Consider the following 26,702-nt stretch of genomic DNA (forward strand, 5'->3'; position numbering starts at 1 on the left):
AAGATAGTCACAAAGACAAACACTGAATGATTCCACTTATATGAGATACCTAGAGTAGTTAGATTTATAGAGACAAAGAATGATGGTTTCCAGGGTTTGGGGAAAGGGAGGAACGGGAAATTATTGTTTAATAGGTACATGGTTGGTTTTGCAAGATGAAAAGCGTTCTGAAGGATGGTGTTGATGGCTGGGTTAACTGTGAATATACTTAGTGCCACTGAACTGTACCCTTAAAAATGGCCAAGACGGTAAATTTTATGTGAATTTTAATTTAGAAAATTATAATAGTAAGCAATGTGCAAAGGTAGTGAATCACATACCAGATTTTAACACACTTTTTGTTCAAAACTCGTCATCTCCTCTTTGGAGAGTTTCCGGATGTTGTGAGGCCAGCAGTTCAAGGCAAAACTTATTTCCAAACCTCCCACTTGTCTCACAACTGTCATCATTTATTATCCCCCATTACAAATATATATAAAATCATTCAAACTTGATTTACGGTTTTATTGCAAATGTTATACATTCGAACTTATTTTTTAAAAAGCTAATAGTAAGAATATACGCTTCGTATCCGTTTTCTATATCGGGTTTCCAGGTAGGATTTCATCTGTTGAAGGGACTACGTAAAAGCCAAGTCCTGGCTTAAAACCAAAGCGCAGAGGCCCGCCCCGCCCCCTCGGCGGGGCCAATCAGCGGCGCGCGCGGGAGGGACGCCCAGTCGCCGGCCGAGTGAGTCGATGAGGAGGCGCGCGGAAGCCCTTAGCGGCGGGGAAGGTTAGCCTCGTTCCCTCGCTGGCCTGGCAGGTAGTGTCAAGCTGGAGAGGCAGGTGGGATTCCCGGGACGTGAGTCCCCGCGGTCGGGTATGTCTGTACGGCCGGTGGGGCTGCGGGTTCCTCCTGGCGGGTCCTGCGGGCTCGCGGCGTGGACGCCCGGGAGGCCGCAGGCATCCCCCGGGGCGGGGGCCCTCGCCCTCCGCTGTGCCTCTGGGACCTGGGGGTGACTTCCGAGCTCCGGGTTTGCCCGGCTGGGCGAGTGCCTGCCTGTCACCTTCCGGGCCAGCGGGGTGCCTCATCTCCCTCTCTGGCTGCTCGGGAGTGCTGGGCGGCCTAGGCAAAAGGCACCGGCCAGTGCACAGCGAGACCCGAGCGGACGTTGTTGGCGTCGGTTTTTTTTGTTTTCCTGGAAGCTTGAAGCCCAGTTGGAACCAACACTGTCTGCAGAATAGTTGGGATTTAGTTGTAGTCAATATCTTAAGACTCTCAAGTGTGAATAAAAATTTAAAGATGCTATAAGCCTGAATGTTTATGGGTGGTGAAGAGCAATTCAAGTTTTCTCTGGCAGTGATTATGAAAGCGCGGTCCCCAGACTGGCTTCGTCGTCGTTTGGAAACTTCTTTGAAATTCAGCTTCTCAAGTTTGAGAACCCTGAGTCCAAGGAACTAAAACACACGCGAAGTGAATTGCAACCCCCAGATTTTAATACCTTGATATTTCTAGGCTTTTACAGAATTTGCCTGTACTTGGGATATACCCAAGTTGGCCCTGACTTTCCCATTACACCTGTAAACTCGTTGAAATTAAAGACTTGTGCAGATTTCCCCTCGGTGACTGGCTTTCCTTGTAGCTCTTCAGTCTAGTGGCTCCTGTTAAAGCTGGCCCTAAAGTTTCCTGGGATGTAGAAATGTGGATCCAACAGTTCCTCCACTCCACCCCAAGATCCTAACCTCTCTGAGAAACAAACCCTTTTAGGGTCACTAGCATTTTTGTCCTGACTACTTAACTAGCCCTGCGACTTTGGGCAAATTATGTGTTTTCCTAATCCATAAAATGAAGATGGTAGCAAATACTTCCCAGAGTTTTATAGGGGATTAAATGAATGAATGTATGTACCAGATACTAACAAAATATTACCTATTTGTAATATTGTACTTGTATGTACTTTTTATATTAATACCAAAACCTGAGGCAGATGGTAAAAATGGAGGCAGGGAAGGAGCCATGGAAAGACACAGGTGCCATCATTAAACTAAACCAACTTAGGATGGTTACTTTTGCTGAATACTTTGCTATTCACAGTGATCTGTCAGCATCTGATCTGTGGCATCACCAGAAGCTTGTTAGAAATGCAGAATCTCAAACCCATCTCAGTATTACTGAATCAGAGTCTCTCTCTCTCTCTCTCTCTCTCTCTCTCTCTCTCTCTCTCTCTCTCTCTCTCTCTCTCTCTCTTAACAAGTTCCTCAGTGGGTTTAGACGCAGCTTTCATGGGGGGAAGTGTGAGCTGAATTGTAATATTTGTCAAGAATTTCCAGCCTTTGGGGCTGGGGATGTGGCTCAAGCGGTAGCGCCCTCGCCTGGCATGCGTGCAGCCCGGGTTCCATCCTCGCACCACATACAAAGATGTTGTGTCTGCCGATAACTAAAAAATAAATATTAAAAAAAAAAGAACTTCCAGCCTTAAACTAGGGACCATGGGATTCTGGCAGGAGAGAATCTTGAATTTCCAGCAAATTCTAGTGGGTTCCTCTGGCTTTCCTTTTTTTTTTTTTTTTTTTTTTTTTTTTTAGTAGATAGTACTGGGGATTGAACCCAGGGGATGCTTTATTACAGAGCTACAGCTCCAGTCCTTTTTTTTTTTTTTTTTTTATGTTTTTATTTTCAGACAGATTCTTGTTAAGTTGCTGAGGCTTGAATTTGGTGATCCTCCTGCTACAGCCTCCCAAGTCACTGGGATTGCAGGATTACTGCAGGCTCCCTACTGTATCTTGTTTTCACTAAAGCTATTCTGCCTTCATCTTTTTCTGTAAAAATTCTCCCAGTCCTTTAAGGCTCAGAACTTTATACTGGACTATAATAACTTATACTTGCCTGGCTTTTTATGGGTAGTCATGAAAACATCTACTAGATTTTGGGGGGAGGGGAGTGTGTGTGCCAGGGATTAAACTCGGGGGCATTGGACCACTGAGCCACATCCCCAGCCCTATTTTGTATTTTTTTTTTTTTAGAGAAGGGTCTCACTGAGTTGTTTAGCACCTCCCCATTGCTGAGGCTGGCTTTGAACTCTCAATCCTTCTGCCTCAGCCTCCCCAGCTGCTGGGATTACAGATGTGTGCCATTGTTCCTGCCTTACCTCTGCTTGATTTTAAACTCTAGAAAGAGATCTTGTTTCCTTTATTTTTATTCATTTTTTACCTTCCCCTAACCCAGGCACACTGTTCATATTATTTAAGAAATGTTTGTTAAATTTTTCTAATTTGTAAACATTTTTAATTTTTATATTTTATTTTTTGCTTCTGAGTTAAAAACCTATGAAAAATAGAGAATTTTTAAAGAATCATATATCCTATTTTCTATATGGTTTGAAATGAATATTAGTGTGAAAATGGCTTATTATTTTACTTTTTGGATTTTATATCATTTTTTGTTTTTCTGGTGCTAGGGATTGAACCCAGGGCCTTATGCCTGCTTGGAAAGCACTCTACCTACTGAGCTACATCCCTAGCCCACTTTTTGGGTTTTAAATATGTCTCAAGATTTATTTTGTTGTATGACTCCAGCCTGAGAGATTCTTATTTAATTAGTCTGGGATGTGACTAGAACATTAGGAGTTTTAGAAGCTCCTCAGGTGATTCCAGTGTATAACCATTGTTGAGAACACCTGTGCTAATGGAAAAACCAGGGCAACAAAGGGATAATTTCATTCATTTTTTTATGCTAAGAGAATAAACAAGATTTTATTGTTTTTTTTTTGTTTATTTTATTTAAAGGAGCGTATTTAATTCAGACAAGCATTACTTTTATTTTTATAACTAGTCTATAAGCTGTTCATGGCCAGGGCCCACGCCTTTCTTATCTTGGGGTTCCTTACCTTACATAGAGCAGATATATAGATAGACTGTCCAATAGAATTTTATTTGCTGATGGAAATGTTCTGTATCTTCAGTGTCTAATATAATGTGGCAATTAAAATGAAAATGAAAAATTCAGTTCTTCATTCACACTAGCCACATTTCAGTTGTTCTATAGGCACATGTGGCTGATGATTACTGGAAAGTATTAAACAGAGGAGATACTGTTTAAATTATTTGTTTATGCAGAGACTTAGGTGAGGCTGGTTATTTCATACTTATCATTTGTTTAAAAAATTGGGGAGAGAGGTTTGGTTTACTTTTTAGCAACTGTTTTGAGCTGTGTAAGTTAAGTTAATGTTTAAGATAACGTTTTCTGAATAGTAACCAAGGAAAGTTCACTCATTTAATAGGCTTTATTTTTTATTCTAAAATTGGGCAACACTTCATTCCATAGAATAAGTGTTCTCTAGCCTTCTAAACCTACCATTCAGTTGGTTGTTTCAGTATATTCAGATATGTCCAACTATCACCATAATGTTAGAACATTTTTCATTGCTTATACCGTTTCTTTCTGCACGCATTTTTCTACTCTTGGGGTTGGGGATGTAGCTCAGTGGTAGAGCTACATTGTCAAGCATTGTCTAGCACTTGTGACACCTGAGTTGGATCCCCAGCATTGCAAAACAAAGCAACCATTAATCTACTTTTTGTCACTATGTAATTGCCTATTCTGGACATTTTGTACAAATGGAATTATATAATATGTGGTTTTATGACTGGTTTTTATATAGCATGACATTTTCAAGGTTCAATCATATTGTAGCATATTGTTCAATCATATTGAAGTACTTCATTTCTTTTTATAGTTAAACAATATTCTACCGAATGGTTCTTCCTCATTTTATTTACCCATTCAGGTTGCTGGAAGTTTGTGTTGTTTCCACTTTTTGGCTATCTTGAAAATGTGGCTTTTTTTTTTTTTTTTCATTTCTCTTGGGTATTTACTAGGAGTGGAACTGCTGGGCCATATGGAAAATATCTATTTTCTTATCCCAATGAGAATGTTTGTACTTTCCTTGGTTACTATCCAGAAAATGTTACCTTTTTAAATATATATATATATATATATATATATATATATATATATATATATTTGTAATTGGACACAATACCTTTATTTTATTTATTTATTTTTATGTGGTGCTGAGGATCCAATCCAGCGTGTCACATGTGCTAGGTGAGCGCTCTACCACTGAGCCACAACCCCAGTCCCCAGAAAATGTTATCTTAAACATTAAAAAGAAGTAGCTTTTATTACAAAACAATTTACTTTTAAAATAATTATATTCATTACATCTTTTTTTACAAGTTTTTTTTTAGTCTTATACAAGATGCTGTATCCTTTGCTCTTTTGTGAATGTCTGTTGCTGATAACTGGTTATGCTCATGATGACGACTGGATTGACCCTACAGACATGCTTAACTATGATGCTGCTTCAGGAACAATGAGAAAATCTCAGGTATGAAAAAAGTGTGTGTGTGTGGCCGGCTTATCAGCCCTGTGATGGAAATAGTCCACTTTTATTGCTGTTTTGCACAGAGCCATTAGAGGTGGGTATCAATGATTAATAGCCATGCAGAATATCTTCCTCATACTCTTAATCTAAGATTATTTCAAACCCACCTTATTTCTGTTTTGAATTTGAAAAAAAATTTTGTAAAGCCCATTAAGCAATAAGCCAATTTGATTTTAGTTCTTAGTGTGTACATTTGAGACTTTTACTTTTTTGGTAGTTCAATACAAATAAAGAATATGAGGAACAAAGTCACGATGAAGTAAAAATTTTAGTCTTCACTAAATGAAGGTTTTTTGTACAACTGAATTATAAATAAAATCTCTTTCTACTCGGTTTTAGGTGGTGAAAAATAGTATGTCAGAAAAAAAGGACATCAGTCCTGACTTGTCATATGCGGATGAAATGTCAGACTGTTATCGCAGACTCGATTATTTAACTCATAAGGTTAGATTTTTTTTTCCTATTCATGAATTTTATATTATTTTTATTAAGTCACTATTTTCCTGTGTTTCTCGTGTTTTTTTTTTTTTAATGCTCTTCAATTTGTGTGTATGAGATTTTCCTTTAGTCTTGGTTTTTCTAATAGTATTTTTGAATTTTTATTATAACATTTATTGTGTTAATGTTGTAATTATTTCTTCACCAAACTATAAACTTGTTGGCACTAGGAATGCATTTTATCCATCTTAATTCTGTTTCACCTGTCATAGTGGTAAGCCATAGTAGATGCACAACAGATGTAACAGTTGTAGAAACTGGCCTATTACTATTTTATAAATGAGAGAGTTACTCTCAGAAATGCAAAGAAAAATATATATATACTTTGTTATGGCAACCCTAGAAAACTAATACAGATTTCCTCAGACATAAAAAGATTGAAATAATTTATAACCCATGGACTACAAATGTTAAAGAAGTTTGACTATAGTAAGAAAAGGTATGAATAAAAACAATGGTGAGCCCAAGAATTGATCAAACATATTAATAGATTTAATCAACTACTCATAGTAAAAATTTAAAAATTTTTTTGTTATATTTTGTTATAATTTAGTGTAGGGTAGCTATTCTTTCTGAAGTGGTGTTTATTTGATTTTATTTTTGAAGTGGGGTTTATACAAAAGAAAAGAAGATTGTTAAGGAGTTTGAGTGTATACATTATTTGCTGTGGGAACCACCCTCTGTTGGTTGTGTAGGCAGAGTGAACAGCTGGCAGTGTGGAGAGGGCTTGGAATGGAGATGGAGAAGGAGAAGGTGGTTGTGAGATCATGGGGGTTTGCTGAAGACTCAGAATGCTACATTGACAAGGGTGAAGAGATGAGACAAGTGTGAAACTTATGAGGTAAAGTAGATAAATGTTGGTAACAGGGAAAAAGGGAAATAAGGAACAGGGAGTAGCTAGAGTACAGTTTCCAGCTTGAGAACAGGGGCATTTGTTAATTGAGATCCAGATTTATCACAGTTTAGACCTATAAATACCTGGTGTGGTTCTTATCAAGTGTGAATATTGCCTCTTCTGAATGCTGCCGAAGGAGTGCTTGGATAAAATTTGCTTCAGTTTAGGTATGTTTTGTGGTGTGGTAAGCTAGCTTGGTTGCACTATAAGAAATGCAAATTCCTTTTTAAAGAAAATTTTGATTCCATTGTTTGTGAGTTTGTCTCAAACATTGTAAAAATGCCATTGATAAAGTCTTTGTCCTTGTTATTTTTGTTTTTGTTTTGTAGAATTGGGGATCAAACCCAAGGCATGCTAGGCAGACATTCAAACACTAAGCTATATTCCAAACCCCATTGAGTTTTTGTTAAGCAAAAAACAAGTTAAGATCTAAAAAATAAAATGGTTTATGAACCTTGCCTTGAAAGCAGATGAAACTGCCACATGATTTCTATCCTAACTCTGTGTGTGTTGCTCAGTTATTAAGTTTATCAACTGAAGCTACTGAACTCATGGTCCACATTCAGTTAAAAAACATAAATTGGTTATCAAAGTTAAATGTAAAATATCCACTACCCTCATTCAGCAACTTATCCACTGTGGTGATGTTAAGCTAAATTTAGAAGTCCCTTCTAATGAAGAATTATGTACTAAAGGGTTGACATGTATAGAATACCCTGGAAAAGCCGTGATTTCTGTCTCCTTCATATCTCATGTAGTAGGATGGGGATGGGCACTTGCTGACCAGTATATTCGGTCAGTTTTTTGCTATGTCCTTCATTTCATTTGGCTTCATCCTGTTTCTCTCTTTGTGTCTCTTTATCCCCTCCTACTCACTCACTCACTTTATCTATATGTTTGTATGTATTCCTCCCTCTGCTCCTTCCTTCTCTCTCATTAAATCATTTCTTTGACATTAGAAAGAGGTGGATTGGTACAGATACTGTGCTTGTGGGTCTCTGCTTCCTTATTCCATAATCTTCAGCTTTTAAAATTGCTGAAAGACAGCAAAAAACTGCCTTTGTTGCTTACTGCCATTTGTAAAGAGAGCCCACAGGAAGTAGGCAATCTCTATACTGTAATGCAGCTTATTAATACAAATTTGATAAAAATAATGAGCTCCTTGGATTTTGATGGTATCTCCAGGCTAGTAACTTGACCCTTAGGTTACATTTTAGTGCTAATATTGAATTTATTGTATGATTACAGATTGATGAGTGTGAAAAGAAAAAGAGGGAAGACTATGAAAGTCAAAGCAATCCTGTCTTTAGGAGATACTTAAATAAGATTTTAATTGAAGCTGGAAAGCTTGGACTTGTGAGTATTTGATGGTGTGATACTACTAATTCAGCATAGTAGACATGTTATTTATTTCATAAAATATAAAGACCTCACTCACCTTTTCTCAGAAACTGTTAAGAAAATTAAAAGTACACTCCTGCTTTGTAGTGGTTTGGTGGAATGCAAGCTGTGCAGAACCACTTTTATTTTTCTTTGAGCTCATAAGGATTTCCTAACTCTGCTCTGTTGTATCACCAGTTGAGGTGAGAGGTGGAGCGACCCACTTAATGTTTTCTACCATTTCCCTGCTTTCTTAGTGAAGTAATGTAAGATATTAGGAAATGAAAAATCTATTTTAAGTAGTTTTTTTCCTTGATATTTACGGTAGTAGGTATTTCTTTGTAAAATTGTGTATCATGTGCATGCACATATTATTTGTAGTGTTAAGATTTTTACTGTTTGTGTTTGGTGGTGGTGGTGGTGGGGATTGAATGCAAGGCCTTGTGCATGCAAGGCAAGTGAGTTGCCATTGAACTACACCCTCAGCCAGAAATTTCCAGTTTTTAGAGTCACTGTTTTTTACTTTGGAGCGTATGTCACTTTTCATTGCTGTGACCAAAATACCAGAGAACAACATCTTAGCTGAGGGAAAATTTATTTGTGCTGACAATTTCAGAGGTTCAATTCATGGTCAGCTGGTGGTCCTGAGGTGAGGCAGAAGGGCACTGCAGAGGAAAGCTATCCAGCTCATGGCAGCTGGGAAGCAGAGAGGAGAAGGGGCTGTTGGGGAGATTAACCTTTCCAGGGCATGCACCCAGTGACCTCCCTTCTCCAACCACACCTACTTGCCCACAGTTACCACTCAGTCCATTCAAACTATGATGCACCCATTAGAGTACAGCTCTCACAATCTAATCACTATATCTCCTAATAATCCTGCACTAACACAGGTGTTTTTTTGGGGCATCTTATATTCAAATTATAATGAGGAGTGAAAACATCAACAAAACTTTTAATTCTTTTATATCACTTACAAGCCTAAATTTCAAGCACATAGACATTTTTCCCTACTGTGTATACCATCAGAATTGGTCTGGAAAGTTGTAGGTCAGACTTTTATTTTGGCCTGGCCATCATCTCCAACCACCAGAAGTGGTCACAGGCAGACACCTAAAAATGTAGGGTTCTTGCTTCAACATAGGACAGACTAACCAAACTTGCCAGACACTGTCCTCCTGGTTTAGTAAGGAATGGTTAAGAGGGAAAGAATATTAGATGAATAATTTAAATACCTTATTTTGGAAGTGTAAGAGCAACCATTCTCATTCCTATGGAACAGCCTAGAATGAGAAAACAAATGGAGCCAAAAAATACCTAAGATGGAGATACTTGGAAATACTAGGTTCCTAATTTTAAAAAAATGTTACTCTTAACTAGTGATAGCTTTTTCATACTTTCTGATGATTTGTGATAGTATGTCATTTGGTTTTTTTATATTTACTTTTTATTATCTGTATTTACTCTTGTAAAAGAAAAGGGAATTTGCTTTTATTGTTAGCTTTCTATTTTTATTATAAAATATCTAAGATAATTGGCTTATAAAGAGAAAGGATTTATTTTGGCTTATAGTTTTGAAGGTTCTAATAGATCTATTGATTTGGGGCTCTGGTGGATGTTCCAAATGATAATGACTGGGAGAGTGTGGTGAAGTAAACTGTCACCTCATGTCCAGAAAGCAAAGGAAAGAGGAAGGGGCCAAGTCCCACAAGCCCCATCAAGGATATATCTCCAGTGATCTAACTTCCTCCCACTAGGCCCGACCTCCTAAAGGTACTACCCTCTCCCTATAGTTACCCCAGAGACCAAGCCTCCACACATGGACCCTTAGAGAGGCATTTAGCATCCAAACTCTAGTATGTATTATAATTGGTTAATGAATGTAAAATGTTGTTCACAGTGATTTTGCTAAGCTGAATTCACATTAATATAGTGATAAATATTCAAGGAAACCTATTATTTTTCTACTTTTTGAGATCCCTTTTATTTATCTTCTTGAACTATTGCAAATTTTAAGCTATTTGATAATTGTCAACAAATGGAAAGTCATAAACTGAATTATAAGACAGTCAATCCTCATTATTTGCAGATTTCATATTTATTAATTTACCTATTCACTAAAATGTGTGACCCCCAAATCAGTACTTGAGGTGTTTTTGTGATCATTCTTGGACATGTGCAGAGTAACAAGAAGTCTGTTATGCTCGTTCCCAACTGAGGTGACAAGGCAACAAAAGTTAGTGCTCATACTGCAAACCACTGTCTTTTTTCTTCCCATATTTAGTGTAGTCTGATTTTTGCTATAATTTTTGCACTTCTCTATGGCTATATGGAGGGTTAATTTTGTTGTTTAAAAATGTACTCTCAAAAATAATGTCAAAGTGCTGTCTAGTGTTTCTAAATGCAAGAAGGCTGTGATATGCCTTACAGAGAAAATGTTGGAGAGGTTTCCTTCAGGTGTGAGTTAGAGTGTTGACTGTGTTCAGTGGTAATGATCCAGTAGTATTTATTAAAAGAGGTTTCACAGAAACATATAAAACAAAGTTTTATAACATATTTTATTGGTTGATGAAAATGTTTTGACCACAGGTTTGCACCTAGCCCTGTATTTCTTATAGGAGTAGTGGTTCATTAATTATTGATTAGTGTTTAAGGTGACTTTTTAGAACATAAGTACTGCAGGTAACAAGAATCAACTGCACTTTAATAAAATTCGTAGTGTTTTTTTTTTTTTTACATAGAGTTCTGTAATTTTTAAATAGTTTACACATATATTTGTTTTTTTGTTGGCTTGGAGTCAGACAAGTGGATATTATTTTCTTATATATGTGAAATATTGCACACTATAGTTTTTTTGGCAGTGATAGGAATCAAAGTAAATTGATTATAAGTTTAGTTCCAAATTGATATTCATCTTAAAGTTGCACTGTAATAATATTATATAATAGTAAAATTCTCATATTGTTTGTTTTTTTTGGTACGTTTAATTCAGCCTGATGAAAACAAAGATGACATGCATTATGATGCTGAGATTATCCTTAAGAGACAAACCTTATTAGAAATACAGAAGTTTCTCAGTGGGGAGGAATGGAAACCAGGAGCACTGGATGATGCATTAAGTGATATTTTAATTAATTTTAAGTTTCATGATTTTGAAACATGGAAGTGGCGATTTGAAGATTCCTTTGGAGTGGATCCATATAATGTATTCATGGTAAGATGGAATTTAGGGTGATGTAATTACATTTCCTTTTTAAAATTACCTTCAAAATGCCACTGTAATTATGTGAAGTACCTATACTTAGCCACTCATGCTGCAGAAAATGAACAAGCACCAAAATTGTACATAGGATTTTGTGATTTTTGAGTCCAAGTCTTTTGCTTTTACTGATATTAGCATTTTCTGGTGGGGAAGACAGCTTGGCAGATTCTGATTTCCACTTCCTCTTTTTTTAAGGTACTTCTGTGTCTGCTCTGCATCGTGGTATTAGTAGCTACTGAGCTGTGGACTCGTGTGCGTTGGTATACCCAATTGAAACGTGTTTTTTTCATCAGTTTTCTCTTGAGTTTGGGATGGAATTGGATGTACTTATATAAGGTATTAAATAGGCGGAGAGTTTAAACATTTTTCAGTGTAAATTCATAATATAATTCACTTTGAGCAGTCTTGCCTCAGATGTGGGATAAAGGCAATGATTGGACCTGGTCAGCCATGGGAGGAATTATATTGGCAATTCTTAGGCATTTATTATTTTTTTGGAAGGTCCTTGATGGGTTAGTGCAGAAAAAGTAAAATCCTGATTTTGATAACCCAGTTACTATTGGGTAGCATCTGGAGAAGTAAGCAGCACAGAACTAGGTGAACATATTTTAAAAACTCTTATATAGGTAATTTGGAGTAAATCCTTTTATTCTTTGTTAGAAATGATACCAAAATATCATGATTTGTAAAAAGTTAGGTTATTTTCTGAATATAAAAATAGTATTCAGGGGCTGGGGCTGTGGTTTAGCAGTAGAGCACTTGTCTAGCACGTGCAAGGTGTTGGGTTCGATTCTCAGCACCACATAAAAATAAATAAATGAAATAAAGGTATTGTGTCCAACTACAACTAAAAACTATGTATTAAAAAATGGTATTCAGAATGTTCATGGTAGAAAATTTAGAAAATACAAAGATAAATTATTCATAAGTATATACAATTATAGGTGAATTAACAATAACCTCTCAATATTTTCAGGTATTTCCAATCCTGTTTCAAATTTTAATAATATTCCAAAATTGGAATTATACTATTTATATAAATTTAAAAGAACCACTACTGTGGCTATCAAAACAGCATAATTGGGCTGGGGTTGTGGCTTAGTGGTAGAGCTCTCATCTTTTTTCGGTGGACACAACATCTTTGTTTTATTTTTATGTGGTGCTGAGGATCGAACCCCGCGCCCCATGCATGCCAGGCGAGCGCGCTACTGCTTGAGCCACATCCCCAGCCCTAGAGCTCTCATTTTGTGTGTGAAGCACCAGGTTTGATCCTCAGCACCACATAAAGATAAATAAATAAAATAAAGGTATTGTGTCCATCTTCAACTAAAAAAAAAAATTTTTTTTTTAAATAGCATAATCACTGGAGGAAAGTTTAGAGCTTTCTGGAAGAATCAGTCAGGTAAACAGGTACTTCTAGTGAATTAGCCTAATCAAATCATGTGATATATTGCCTTAACTGTTCTAATTTCTGTAGCATCTAGAACTAATTATTTATAAATTAAATACCAAGGACTAATTATTTACAAATTAAGTACCAAGAAAGATTGTTGAGTTTAGTATTATTGTTTCAGTGATTTCCCATGGGTTTTGATTTGTGAAAGTTCTACAGCTGTATCTAGGTATCTGTGGGGGGTTGGGTCTGTAACACCCCACAGATAACAAAATTTGTAGATGATCAAATTCCTTAAAGTAAAATACTATTTTATCTTTTATCATGAAATATAAAAGAACAGGAGATGTAATCTTTTAGTTTGAATAGCTTTATTTTCAGACATGGCATGAAATACTTTTGAACTAATTTTTAAAACAATCTTTTTTTCTTTTGGTACCAGGGATTGAACCCAGGGGCACTCAACCACTGAACCACATGCCCAGCCGTTTTTTATATTATATTTAGAGACAGGGTCTTGCTGAGTTGTGGAGGGCCTCGTTAAGTTGCTAAGGCTGGCTTTGAACTTGTGATCCTCCTGCCTCAGCCTCCTGAGCCCACTGGGATTACAAGCATGGGAAAACAATCTTTTTAAATAAAGTTTTTTTTAATAAAGTTTTTTTCCTTCATGTTTACATACAAAGAAGGCAATGGTATCTTTTTTTTTTTAATGTTTTATTTTATAGTACTGGGATCAAACCCAGGGTCTTGAGCATGCTATGCAAGTGTTATCCCAGTGAACTACATTCCTACTCGCTGTAGTTCTTTATCCTTGCTTATTAAGACTGCTTTTCCATGAGCTGAAAATGGCTGTTGTTTAAAATAACATTTTTTTTTCCTATTAAGAAAATTTTAACAGTCTAGTTTAGAATGTTGAAGACACCTCGAACCAAGGTTTATTGGGTGTGGAAGCATAGCACTCACTGTCAGCAGCCTTTCATGGTTCCCTTTGGTGTTGCTCAGGTAGCTTTTGCACAGCATCAGGCTGATGTTGCCAAGATGGAGCCATTAAACAATGTGTGTGCAGAGAAGATGGATTGGACTGGAAGTCTCTGGGGTATGGTATTTGTTCATTTGTCCCTATTTTGAATAGAATTTCTGGGAATGAGAGGAAAATACTAAACATCACAATGAAAATGATGAAAAGCCAGAGAAGGCTTTCTGTGACTGAATCTTTAATACCAAAAAAACATTCAAGAGGGTTTTAGGTTTAAATCTAGTGACTTTGGGACTCATGTAATAGGTCACAGGGAAGGAATAGAAATTGTATATATGTTAGCTCTGATATTATCTGACTTCCTTCATTAAACTGAAGGATCTTATGTTCACTAAATCCCCTTGTCCTTAGCACAGTGTCTAGTACTTTCTAGGTCCTCAACAGAGGTGGTTTTCAACAGAAGCCTGTTGAATAAGTGAATGAATGTATATATAAACTAATATCCATCTTAGCTCTAACCTCCTTATATTGACTTACAAAATCTTATATTAAAGCTTTACTGATATTAAGTATATTCTTACAGATTTTTCTAAACACTCTCACTTATCATGTTGACCACCTTTAGGTGTCTATAGCTAGCACTTGGAATGGTTTAATGTTCAAAGGCACTTTGTAAGTGCAAATCCGTAAAGACTGACAGAGAATAGAATCTCAGTAGATTCTACCAGTGGGTTCCACAGTTAATGTTTAGATAACAAAATGTTGTGGTATCTAAACCAATTCAATTGCTTTTACTTGCTTTAGGAGATAGGAAAATGCCTTCTCCAGGGCAGACTCATTTCCAAGTGTATCTAAGATTGCTTTGGGAAAACTAATATTCTGCTTTATTTTGTAAAAACAGCAAAAACTGACTTTTTAAATTGAAATCTTATTGAGATAATTGAAGATTCACAAGTAGTTGTAAGGACTAAAGCCTGTGTTACCCCTTACCCATTTTCTCCCAATGGTAACATTATCTGATCCAATATCAGAGCCAGGATATTGACTTTGATACAGTCCATCATCTTATTCAGACTTCTTTAATATTACTTGAACTTATTTGTATATATAAAAACCATCTAGTTATTTACCTTTTAGAAATTTTATAAAGTATAATTTTTTGTCTCCATAAGACTTGTGTAATTTGAATGGATTTCTTAATATGATTTTGGATATAAGATGAAAAAAATTTAAATGAGTATTATAGGGTATTTGTTTACAATTTAAAATAATTGAACATTGACTGGTTGATGGGCAAGGAGGGTCAAAACCAAAATATTTGTGAATGGAATGCAACTGCTCATTTATTTTAGTGATTTAGTGTTTGTCTGTTTCTCTAAATAGAATGGTTTAGAAGTTCATGGACCTATAAGGATGACCCATGCCAAAAATACTATGAGATCTTATTAGTCAACCCTATTTGGTTGGTTCCACCAACAAAGGTATAGAATATATTTTGTAAAGATTACTTGTACAAAGTATGTCAAAATCCCTTATATTTATAAAAATTTGTATTTTTTAGTCATTCTTGTTAATAAGCCTTTGTTCTTGAAAAAAACTCCAATTACATAGTAATTTTCACATTAAAGGCGGGATATGGGGCTGGGGTTATGGCTCAGTGGTAGAGCACTCGCCTTGCACATGCAAGGCCCTGGGTTCGATTAGCACCACAAAAAATAAATAAAGTTATTGTGTACAACTACAAAAAATAAATATTAAATAAAAGGTGGGATATAACAGCATTTTAATTTACATAATGTCAGCCTTAGTACACAGTAAATTTTGGCTTATTGTATGTGTCTCATTCCTCTGAGGAAAAGGTTAATTTATTGCTTTTATCTTTTATTTTAGGCATTGGCAGTTACATTCACCAACTTTGTGACAGAGCCATTAAAACACATTGGAAAAGGAACTGGTGAATTTATTAAAGCACTCATGAAGGAAATTCCAGTGATACTTCAGATTCCCGTGCTGATAATTATGACATTGGCTGTCCTGGTTAGTATGTTAGCACTATTGGTATTTAACAGGATTTGCAGAAAAAAAGGTAATTATAAAATTATTAGGTATCCTTGATGTAAATCAGGCTAAGTCATGCTTAATAGTATCAGAGGTGATTTTTAAATACATATTTATTTATATTTCATGTATATTCCCCTAATCAAAGAAGTGGTTTTCTGGTTTATAAATGTCATAGTAGTGACTTGGAATAAGAACCTCTTTAATTTTGTTTTTTAAAGTCTGAATTAGTATACAGGAAATTGATTATTTCCTCTTTGAGAAAGGGAGCCGCCTTATTTCAGTCTGAGTTTTTGCAGCATTGAGAAAGGAAGAGCATTGGGCTTGCAACAAAATTAGGAATGTGGAAAAAGAGGGTGTACTGGAAAACAGTTTGGGGGAATCTAAGAGCACTTGTTTATTGCTTGTCATTCATCCAGTTTGTTCGTTTTTTTGGTGGTTGATTTTCAGCCACTGTGCCCCAAAATGCATTTATCACATAGAACAAAAAAAAGAGTTCAGAAGTGCCATGGGAAATTCTTATTCCTAAGGACACAAAATTTACTATGCTATATTCAATTTGAAATTGTTTCTTTTGGTTTTGTTTTTTCCTTGTGATTATAGGATTCCTTGGATTATAGGTGTGGTTTAGTTAGGAGACATTAATTCCGTAGTAGTAATTTAGTTTCTAAAACTGAAACTGTGAGAAAAGCTGCATCATTCCTTGTTCTTTCATCTCCCTGAGAAAAGTTATACTGACTTTCATTGCTTCTATCTTCAAATAGTAGTGTAGGTCCAGTAGAGAGATTTTTCACATTCTTTGTTCTCAGGACTCCTTTTGCGTTTTTTCAAAGGCAGAAGATGAGAAAAAAGCTCCTGTTTATAGGGTTATGTTTATTGATATTTCCTTTATTAGGAAATAAAATTGAGAAATTTAAAAAATATAAGCCCACATCCTGTGAGTTATCTCAATTTTATTTCCTCTAGAAGACTTCACTGTACATTCATGAGAGAACAGTGAAAAGACAAATGATGTCCTTTTATTATGAAAAGTTTTGACTTCACAGATCCCCTGGAAAAAGTCTGAGGAAGTGCCACACTTTGCGAACTACTGTCTAGTTTTGCCCATGGAATGAAAATCAAAATCTTTTGAATTTTAGGTGTCGAGTTTGTATTTGAAATTTTAAACCTACAAGAGAGTGTTTACATAGTGACATACAATTTTAAATATTTTTCAGCATATGTCGTGACAGATTTGAATTTGGACACATGAGCAGTTATCAGATAAATAGAACTTTCTTTAAAATTATAGGCCTGAATTTCTCCTTGTAGGATACAAATTCAATCAGAATGTATCTAGTTGATTAAAATTTCTGCTTAATGTTGAATGATTCATGAAATTTTATTGGCTAATCTGGCCTGTAACAAAGAAGAGGTCTGTAATAAAAACATGAAATGAATGTTTATGTCTATAAATGTTAGATCATTTTGTTAGCATCCTGAATAAAATAGCTCATAACTTCATTAGTCAGTCATCAGGTTCTCAGGAAAATTTATTTCTTTTCCTTACAGAGTTTTTGCTATGGTGTTGGAAAATCAGTTAATGTACTGAGACATGTAGGTGGTCCTGAGAGAGAACCTCCGCGAGCACTTCATCCAAGTGATAGAAGATGGCAGAAGGAAATTGATTATAGACATCCTGGTGGAGCAGCAGGTGATGGAGATTTCTATTATAGGGACCAAGCTGGCTCCATTGAGAAAGGCCCTTATGACAAAACATATGAGTGTAGAAGAGATGTTTTGAGAGAGAGAGATGTTGACTTGAGATTTCAGACTGACAACAAGAGCCCTGAAGTGCTCCGGGCGTTTGATTTACCAGACACAGAGGCACAAGAGCATCCCGAGGTGGTACCCAGTGTAAGTCAGTGATTGTTTATTTTGCTGTCCCTTCATATTAGGCATAAATGCTTCTTATAGAGCTTTTGATGTAGTGTTTTTACCCTTCGTTGTTATAAATTATAGCATTAGTGATATAATTAGTCACTTTCTCTTCCTTTTTTTGGTCGTAAGTTAGTCCAGCTTCCTCAGAATAAATAAGATTTAATTTTTACCTTAAATACTATTTAGTGGTAGTTTATTAGGACAGATGGTAGTTCATATGAAAATTCATAGGAGACCAACAAGTGAGCATGACTGAAATTTCTGCCTTTGAAAAAATCAAAGAGAAGGCCTCTTAGAGCACTAGGGAACTGGCAATAGAGCTCTGAAGGCCTGGCTGGTGGAAGAACAGGCTGGGGAGGAATCAAAAGGCTTATTTTTCCAACTCTTTGATTTCGGTGGCTGGCTAGACATTTTTTTTTTGGTCTGTAGAATGGTGATTGTTATTAGTTATTTAAAAGGACATTTCCATTTCTTTGAGAAAGGAATTGATACTGTTATTTGCAAAGTTTAAGTTGTAAACTTTGAGAGAGCTTTAAGCCAAGTAGAAACTAGAAAATTGTAATCTCTTTTGCCATAGGGGTCTTTATAAAAATATACATATCTACATGAATTTAGAAAACCTAAGATGCTCCTTCCAGCTTTTATAGTTAATGAATTCTTCAGTGACATTCCCCCTCACTTAAAGGGAAAGCCAGTTACCCCAGTGGCATAGGGGCCTCCCTGCCCTGCCCCAAGTGCACAGCCACACTGGTTATCAGTTCTCCTTCCATGCTCAACACTATCTTAGCCGCAAGAGCTCCTGACTGTTCCTTTAACCTCAAGTCCTTGTACATGCTGCTTAACATCTAAATTTAAACTGCAGTCTACTGTCCTACCTCACTTCTAGCACATAGCTAGTTTCTCATAATATATCAGACTTTTAATTTGTTGCCCGATTCTCTCCCTAACCTAAAGGTAAATTCTAGTAAGAACAGTTTTTGTGAGCAGTATCTTATTCTGACTGTATCTCTAGCACCTAGAACTTAATACATGCTCAGTAAATATTTTAGAATGAATGATTCTCATCAGATAAGAAGAGTTAGCAATACTGGTGACCAATTCTCTTGACTCCTATAAATGTCAGTCTTCCAGTCTGTGAGGCTTACTTAACCTTTACATTATTAGAATTCAGCTCTGAAACCACGTTTGTAAGTAAGAACTTATTTGATATGTTTGGTTACTAAAACTTCACATTATATTAATTAAATAGTTAAAATGTGATTCTATGGTACTTTACAGCATAAATCACCTATTTTGGATACAAAGCCAAAAGAAACTGGTGGAATCCCAGGAGAAAGCACTCTGACAGGAAGCAGTCATTCTGCTAAGTCTGTGTCTGGCCAAGAGGTATCAGAGACTGTAGAAGACTCACCCGCAGTGTCCAAGCCTCAGCTGAAGACTGGAGCTGAAGTTAGCCCCCAAGAAGGTGGCACACATGGCCCAGAAAGAACTGCGACTGAAGCATGTGGAAAGGATCCCTCTGGCAGCCTGTGTGGCTAGAGAATCACAGACACAGGTCACAGCTCTGAAGTCTTGAATTTTGTAAAGTATGCTCTTAACTCTTCCCACCTGAGTATTCACTCTTCCCACCTGAGTATTCTGATGATTATAACAAAAGTGCCAATGTAGTCATTCATACATTTAGTGACAATCAGAATTAACAAACATTCATATATATAAACTTCTGTTTAATTTCATCCACGTCTATTTGATGTTAAGATAGATCTCACAAAGTTTTGAAGTGTTAATTTTGGGACAAGGGCTCATAGAATTTACATTTTTAAATGAATGTTATAGCTAAGAGTATGTGCTAGATAATTAAGGTGACTGACTTAGGGGACATTGAGAAATCTTAAGAGTAGGAATTTATAGGAACCTGCTAACTGAAGTGTATGTGGCCAAGTGGAAATTCTGTAATATTACTTCGTTGGCAGAATTTATTAGTTCTGCATTAGAGTTTCCAATATAATAGGTTCTTTAAAAGATTATTTTTAAGGGAAGTCCACTTATGTTCACCCTTTTTGCACTCCAGCATCTTAATGCAGCCTCAGAGTATGCATGAACAGCGTCAGTCCTACTGACACCTCAGTTTTTCTCTAAGTCACCCACAGATGAGTATGACTTTGTGAGTTCATCCCTCCTATACCTAGTACTGGGCCTGCTTCCTCCTCACACCTTTGACTTTATGCTTCACTAAGACAGAGCTGAAGATTGTCAGGGGAATTTAGATAACATAGCTTGCTGTATCAGTAAGCTCAGTTTTATACCATTAGCAGTCTTTGAGAATGGCTTTATTCTTTTCCTACCAAATGAAGTACATAAGCTTTATAAGACCTATTTTCCTTATTCAGAATCCCAGCATTTGTCACTCTTAGATAATACACTAGTCTGTTTATTTTATAGCAAACCATATTGTCTTGGTTGTATGAATTTCTAATTTTTTACAGATCTCTACATAGAGGAGAGCACTATGATAAGTAGAATAGGGTGTTTTCCTTAACCACAGATAGGTCAGTCAACATTTTGTTTTTAAGCAACATTTCAAATTAACATTTTTTTCAGTCAACATCTAAAATTAGTTTTCTTGATTTTAAAAAGCATTCTTCATTTTAAATCTTTCTAAAAAGCTGTTCATAAAGTGTGTCCATGTCTCTGTTTTCCCAAATATTCAGCTATTCATTGTTTTAACCATATTCATGTAAGTTATATTCAGCTGCTTTCCAAAAATGGTAAGTCAGGAAAAAAAAATCTTAAAATTTATTTCAGGAAAAAAGATATATTCAAAGAAGTCTATAAATTTTACATGTAATGCAGAATACCCCATTTTTGGCTCCTAAAAATGTTAAAAATTAAATTGCATGAAACAATTTAATTTTATATATTAATATTTTCTAGATGACATTATAAGCATCTTTAGTACTAATGGTCAGAAAGGAGTCTTTTTTTTTTTTTTTTTGCAAGAAAACACAAAGAATTTTAACACAGGAGGGTGGGGCTGTAGCTCAGTGGTAGAGCACTTGACTACTATACATAATGCCCTGGGTTGGATCCTTAGCATTGCCAAAAATAAAAAACATAGCAAGCATGTAACAAGTGAAGTAGTGAAAGAATACCTGCAGTTTCAAATAGATTTATGAACATCTATGCATAAAAAGTAGTCCTCTCTGGGGAGTAGACCTGATTGGTGAGTGTGATCTGATTCTGAAGAGAAGTGAATACCTCCGGTTATAGACTGTAAGTGCTTGCACTCCTGACTGCTTTCAATCAATCCAAACTTGGAATACTTTTAAAAAAAATATTTACAATTTCATCTTTGTATTCTTTCATTACAGATATCCATTTGGGGATGAAATCTACTTTGACAGCAAAGCAACATGCTACTGCTGTTGATTACAGAAGTTCAGGGAAGACTTTATTAAAGCAAATTGAAGGCCAGTTTATCACCACAGGAGAGACAAGGTTTATTTTATTAACTAGCCAATATTTGTTATTGAAATTAGGGTCTGAAGTAGCAAGCTTTTAAGAAAATCAGAATGCGGTAGATAGCTGTTAAAAGCAGTTTTAAAAATGGAATAGCTGATGAAGCTTACAGGGTCTAAGAAACACTGTGTACACAATAAACACTTATTTTTACATTATTGTGGTTTGGCATGCCATCTTTGATAAATGAGTTTTCCTTTAATAAAAAACTCCTGCATAAAACATATCTGCAGTTTTTTAAATGATGGTATTCAGGATATCATACCTTATATATAACTTACGAACCTAATGTAATCCTGGCTTTAACCTAATGTGTTTGACAAAATTCCTGTGTGACTTTAAGAAAATCGTTCTTTTCTTTTGAGCTCTTAATATAATTCCAGGCTGTGACTGTGTAACTTTTTTTTTATTTTAACAATGGCCATTTTAGAGAAGTGGGTCTCACTTTTGCCCACCAGAATCATCTGACTTTGTGAGAAAAGAGACAGACCCAGGTGCCATCTCAGTTTTTGTGGAATCAGAAGCAACCAGAGTTGAATAAGTTCTACCAGTTTGTTCCAGGGGTAGGTGTTCATATTCTGTGATTCATCCTCAGTCCAGGCTGTGCTCTGTTGCTTCCTTGTCTTTGCTGCACTTATTTATCTATTATGTATCTTTATAAACTACATTCAGTCTACGCGCAGTGTTTGAGGACAGCCAAGGTCTTAACTCATGTCTTTCATGCTTCATTTTTTTCTCTTCCATTTTTTTTATTGGTGCATTATAGTTGTACATAATGATGGGATTTGTTGTTACATATTTGTACATGAACACAATATAACAACATAATTTGGCCAGCATCACTCCCCAGCACTCACCCGCTTTCTCCCTGTGTTGCACCCCTTGGTCCCTTACCTCTACTCTTCTCTCTTTGATTTTCAGGACATCCACCTCCACCTTTTTCCTCTACAGCTTCTGAGTATGAGAGAAAACATGACTCTTGACCTTCTTAACCTCATGGTTTTCTAGTTCTATCCACTTTCCTACAAATGACATAATTTCATTTTTCTTTATGGCTAAATATAATTCCACTGTGTATCTATGTATATCACGATTTCTTTATCCATTCATCTGTTGATAGGCACCTAGGCTGGTTCCCTAGTTTGTGAATTGTGCTGCTGTAACATGGGTATGCATGTATATATTACTGTAGTAAGATGACTTTAATTCTTTAGGATAAATACTGAGGAGTGATACAGCTGGGTCATATGGTAGTTCCATGCCTAGTCTTTTGAGGGTCCTCTATACTGATTTTCATAGTTGTTGTCTTTTTTTCTTTTCTATTTATGTAGCTTGGGTTCTTGATATAACATGTTTTGTGTTTTTCTTTATATGTTTTCCTACTAGTTTTTTATAGCAGTGTTAGTAACACAAGAGACAAGTACTCCAAAACATGCTAAAAGAAGTTTATTTCTTAAGAGTTTCCTTTAATTGGTTTTGGCCTAAAAATATTTTGAAAATAGGTTTTCTTAGAGAAAGTTTTTTTTTAATAAGTCCATAACATTTTTACATTGGTCAAGTACTTTGTTTTTACTAAACAACATAATTTCCTATTATATCCATGGTTAAATATATAAAAAAGAGCTTAAAAAATTACCTCAGCAAGAGGATTAAATTCTACTGTAGGAGTCATTTAAATTCCTATTTTACAAATACCAATAAAGGAATCTAATAAGTTGCCAAAGAACAGAATCCCAAGCAATAATCACAGAAGTGGATGAAGCACCTTCTGGGACATCTCCACCCTCCCACAAATGAGTGTCCAGAGCAACATTCATTCCTCACTACTGTACTACTGAATTAAATATGTACATCATTCTAAAAACATTTCAAGCTATGTTACAGATATATCCTCTTTAGGGAAAAAAAATAGATTGGATTTCCCTGCAGTGTTCTGAAAGGAAACAAGTCTTTTCTTTAAAAAGAAAAATCCGTAGCAATTAGTTGTTTGCTGATTATTTTCCTGAATTTTTAAATTCCAACAAAGCATTGCTTTGCAAAAGGTTCTTTAGTCCAAATTCAGTGTCTCTGTTTTGATCTCTTTGTAAAAGAACTCTCTGTTCATCCATTCTTTTCGCCTGAGACCGTAAAATAAGGCTAAAAAAATCTTCATCTGGTACCGTTGGACCCTTTGTGGCAGCAGGTGGTGGAGCACATCTTTGATCATCTAATCTGGACCCCTAAAAATTTACAAGAAAGATTAAAACAAATACTTCAGGGAAGGAAAACACCAAGCTATGTCCATTAGTCATAATAAGAAGTGGAGCTGTAAAAATTTACTTTGCTTCTTTTCAGACATTTTTTTTTTTTTAAAGAGAGTGAGAGAGAGAGGGGGACAGAGAGAGAGAAATTTAACATTTATTTATTTTTTCTTAGTTCTCGGCGGACACTACATCTTTGTATTTGGTGCTGAGGATCGAACCCGGGCAGCACGCACGCCAGGGGAGCGCGCTACCGCTTGAGCCACATCCCCAGCCCTCTTTTCAGACATTAAGACCTGAAACCTAACAGTTTTTTCCTTTAAAATGACTTACAGAATCAGAATATGGTATCACGTAAAACTATAGCCACAGTTTCATGGGTTTAGTAAGTATATTAAGTCATAGTATTTTAATTATAATTGGTCACAAGAAATAATCTAGTATTAATTGAAAATGCAAGGTCATCCGTGTCTGATGGTTCAAGATTATAATCTTAACCACAGTTTGCATCAACAATACAACAAAGCAGAGCTTTAGAAATTAAATGTTGCATACAAAAGCCCTGAAGCAGTACCTTTAAAAATCCTTAGGCCAGCAAATATCAACCCAATGTGTGCTTTTGAAAGCTTCACTTTATCACAAAAATTTGTTTATGTACTTACTATCTGGCTATTCTGCTGTAACAGCAGAGTTGGGCAGCTGCAACAGAGACCAAGTAATCTATAAAGCCTAAAATATTGTCTCTGGTCCTTTAAACTTTGTCTGCCTTTGTCTTAGGCAGTAAAATCTGTTAAAGAAATAGGCCAGACTGATTTTTTCCTTCAAATTTTACTCTTACAATTATAACTTATATCAGAAATATATTAGAAATAGTATTGATCAAATAAAGAATTTAAAAGTCTACAATGCAGAGGCTGGGGTTGTGGCTCAGAGATAGTGCTTTCGTCTAGTATGTGTGAGGCACTGGGAGTTCAATTCTCGGCATCACATAAAAATATTGTGTCCACCTATAACTAAAACAAATATTTTTTTTAAGTCTACAGTGCATTTTCTGGTATTATAATTCAATAAGAGTAGACTGATAGGGCACGGTGGCACACACCTATAATTTCCAGCAACTCGGGAGGCCGAAGCAAAAGGATCACAAGTTTGAGCTCAGCCTAAGGAACTTGGTGAGACTGTCTCAGAAAGGGTTGGGAATGCAGCTCAGTGGTAAAATGGCCCTGGGTTCAGTCCCCAGTACCCACATCGCTGGGCACTGTGCTAAGTATTTACATGCCTTAACCTCTTAACTCTATGAGGGTGCAGTTGTTTATCTGCCTCCCAGCAGGCTTTGCTTTCACACTCCGCATTACACCTGGACCACTCTTCTTCATTTCTCCTGTCATATTCTTGATAATTACAGCGGCCTCCAATTAATCCAACAGTCCTGTACTTCAGTGTGTCCTTTACCTCTTCCTTATCTGGTGCTCCCACAGGCCTGCCAGGTCCTTGCTGTCTTTGGAGAAAATGCCTATCTAGGTTCTTTGCCCATTTTTAAGTCAGGTTGATTCTTTGTTGAGTTTTAGGACTCTGTATATTCTCAGTATTAAATCCTTTGTCAGATAATGTGATTTTAAATGTTTTCTGTGGGTTGCCATTTTACTGGTGTTGGTGTCTTGATGCAGAGGTTTTTAGTTTTGATGACATTGAACTTGTCTTTTTTGTTGTTGTTTCCTGTGCCTTTGGTATCATAACCAAGAAATCATTGCCTAATCCAGTGTCATGAAGCTTTCTTCTTTCTGCTAAGAGTTTTATAATTTCAGTTCTGATGCTTATGTCTTTGATCCATTTTGAGTTAATTTGTGCATATGGTGTTAGGTAAGGGTTCAATTTCATTCTTTTGTGCATGACCATCCGGTTTTCTCAGGACCGTTTTTATAAGGTTGTTCTTTACCCCGTAGAATGTCCTTGGCACATGCTATGGTTTGAATGTGTCCCCCAAAGTTCATCTTTTGGAAACTTAATCTCCAATACTACAGTTTTGGGAGGTAGGGCTAATAAGAGGTGATTAGTCCACAGGGCTCTGACTGAATGGCATTATTTTGGGAGTGGGTTAATTACCTTGAGGGTGGGCTTACTATAAAAGTGAGTTCAGGGATAGAGTATAGCCCAGTGGTAGACTACTTGCCTAAACTGTGCAAGAACCTGAGTTCGATCCCTACTGCCCTCCCAACCCTCACCTCTCCAAAAGCCTCTTGCTTTTTTGTTCTTGTACTCTTACCCTTCCACCATGGGATGACGTAGCACAAAGACCCTTACCTTTGCCATGTCAGAGCCAAGCTCCAGAACTGTGAAGCAAATAAATTTCTTATTACTAATACCCAGTCTGCAGTACCTATGTAGCATTATAAAAGGAAGAAATCAGCACCCTTGCAAAAAATCATTTGAGGAAGAAAATATATATATATATATATAGATAGATATAGATATGCAAGGGTTTATTTGGGGGCTTTCCATTTTATTCTAGTCTTTATGTCTAACTTTATGCTAGTACATTACTGTTTGGGTCACTGTGGCTTAGCAAGAACTTCTGAAATCAGGAAATTTGAGTCCAGCAACCTTGTTCCTCTTGTTTTGGATATTTGGGGCTTTGAGATTTTGTATTAATTTTAAGACAGATTTTTCTATTTCTGCAAATTAAAACTATTAGGATTTTTACAGGGAATGCACTGAATCTGCAGCCTGTAGATTAGTAGGGGAATTTTAATAATAAGTCTTAAATCCGTGATCATGGAATGTGTTCCCATTATCTTTTTCAGCAATATTTTGTAGTTTTCACTGCACAAGTAGTTTGAATCCTTGATTAACTTCTTAGTATTTTAAATGGAAATATTTTTGTAATTTCCCTTTCTAATTCATTGTCAATATAGAAATGCAACTGATATTTGTGTTGATTTAGTATCCTGCTACATTGCTTAGTTCTTTTATTTTTAATTTTTTTTAGTTGTATATGAACACACAGTATCTTTATTTATTTCTATGTGGTGCTGAGGATTGAACCCAACGCCTCACACATGCAAAACAGATGCTTTACCACTGAGCTACAACCCCAGCCTCATACATTGCTTAGTTCTAAGTTATGTGTGTGTGTAAA

At 36.1% G+C, this 26,702-nt stretch overlaps 2 protein-coding genes across 8 annotated transcripts in view; one reads left to right on the forward strand and one right to left on the reverse strand.

The window, feature by feature from the left end:
* The first annotated feature begins 718 nt into the window (after window positions 1-718).
* CLCC1 (chloride channel CLIC like 1) lies at window positions 719-21,548 on the forward strand. 6 transcript variants are annotated; one of them, XM_081305907.1, is made up of 12 exons: window positions 719-827; window positions 5,060-5,088; window positions 5,232-5,371; window positions 5,768-5,872; window positions 8,070-8,177; window positions 11,191-11,412; window positions 11,656-11,796; window positions 13,856-13,949; window positions 15,213-15,310; window positions 15,720-15,866; window positions 17,439-17,783; window positions 19,086-21,548. In XM_081305907.1, the coding sequence occupies exons 3-12, from the start codon at window positions 5,243-5,245 to the stop codon at window positions 19,344-19,346; spliced, it is 1,650 nt and encodes a 549-aa protein (XP_081162033.1). In that variant the 5' UTR covers window positions 719-827; window positions 5,060-5,088; window positions 5,232-5,242; the 3' UTR covers window positions 19,347-21,548. The 6 variants fall into 6 exon arrangements, with proteins under 6 accessions (XP_081162033.1, XP_081162037.1, XP_081162032.1 ...); XM_081305911.1 differs by lacking the exon at window positions 5,060-5,088 and having other exon boundaries at window positions 19,086-19,393; window positions 21,179-21,548; XM_081305906.1 differs by lacking the exon at window positions 5,060-5,088 and having other exon boundaries at window positions 19,086-19,362; window positions 21,179-21,548.
* An 886-nt stretch (window positions 21,549-22,434) lies between these two features.
* GPSM2 (G protein signaling modulator 2) overlaps window positions 22,435-26,702 on the reverse strand; it is a 54,499-nt gene continuing 50,231 nt past the window's right edge. The window contains exon 15 of one of the 2 annotated variants that reach the window (XM_081305904.1): window positions 22,435-23,545. In XM_081305904.1, the coding sequence (XP_081162030.1) occupies window positions 23,321-23,545 (225 nt within the window). In that variant the 3' untranslated portion in view covers window positions 22,435-23,320. The remainder of the gene's footprint in view (window positions 23,546-26,702) is intronic. The other variant, XM_081305905.1, reaches the window with a different exon arrangement.

This window comes from Spermophilus citellus, assembly GCF_964194105.1.
Source record: "Spermophilus citellus genome assembly, chromosome: 9".
Lineage (NCBI taxonomy): Eukaryota > Metazoa > Chordata > Mammalia > Rodentia > Sciuridae > Spermophilus > Spermophilus citellus.

Coding starts and splice junctions, on each gene's coding strand:
- CLCC1 (XM_081305908.1), top strand. CDS start 5,243: ATGCTGTATCCTTTGCTCTTTTGTGAATGTCTGTTGCTGATAACTGGT. Junction 11,413..11,655: donor ATCCATATAATGTATTCATG/GTAAGATGGAAT, acceptor TCTTTTTTTAAG/GTACTTCTGTGTCTGCTCTG. Junction 11,797..13,855: donor ATTGGATGTACTTATATAAG/GTATTAAATAGG, acceptor GGTGTTGCTCAG/GTAGCTTTTGCACAGCATCA.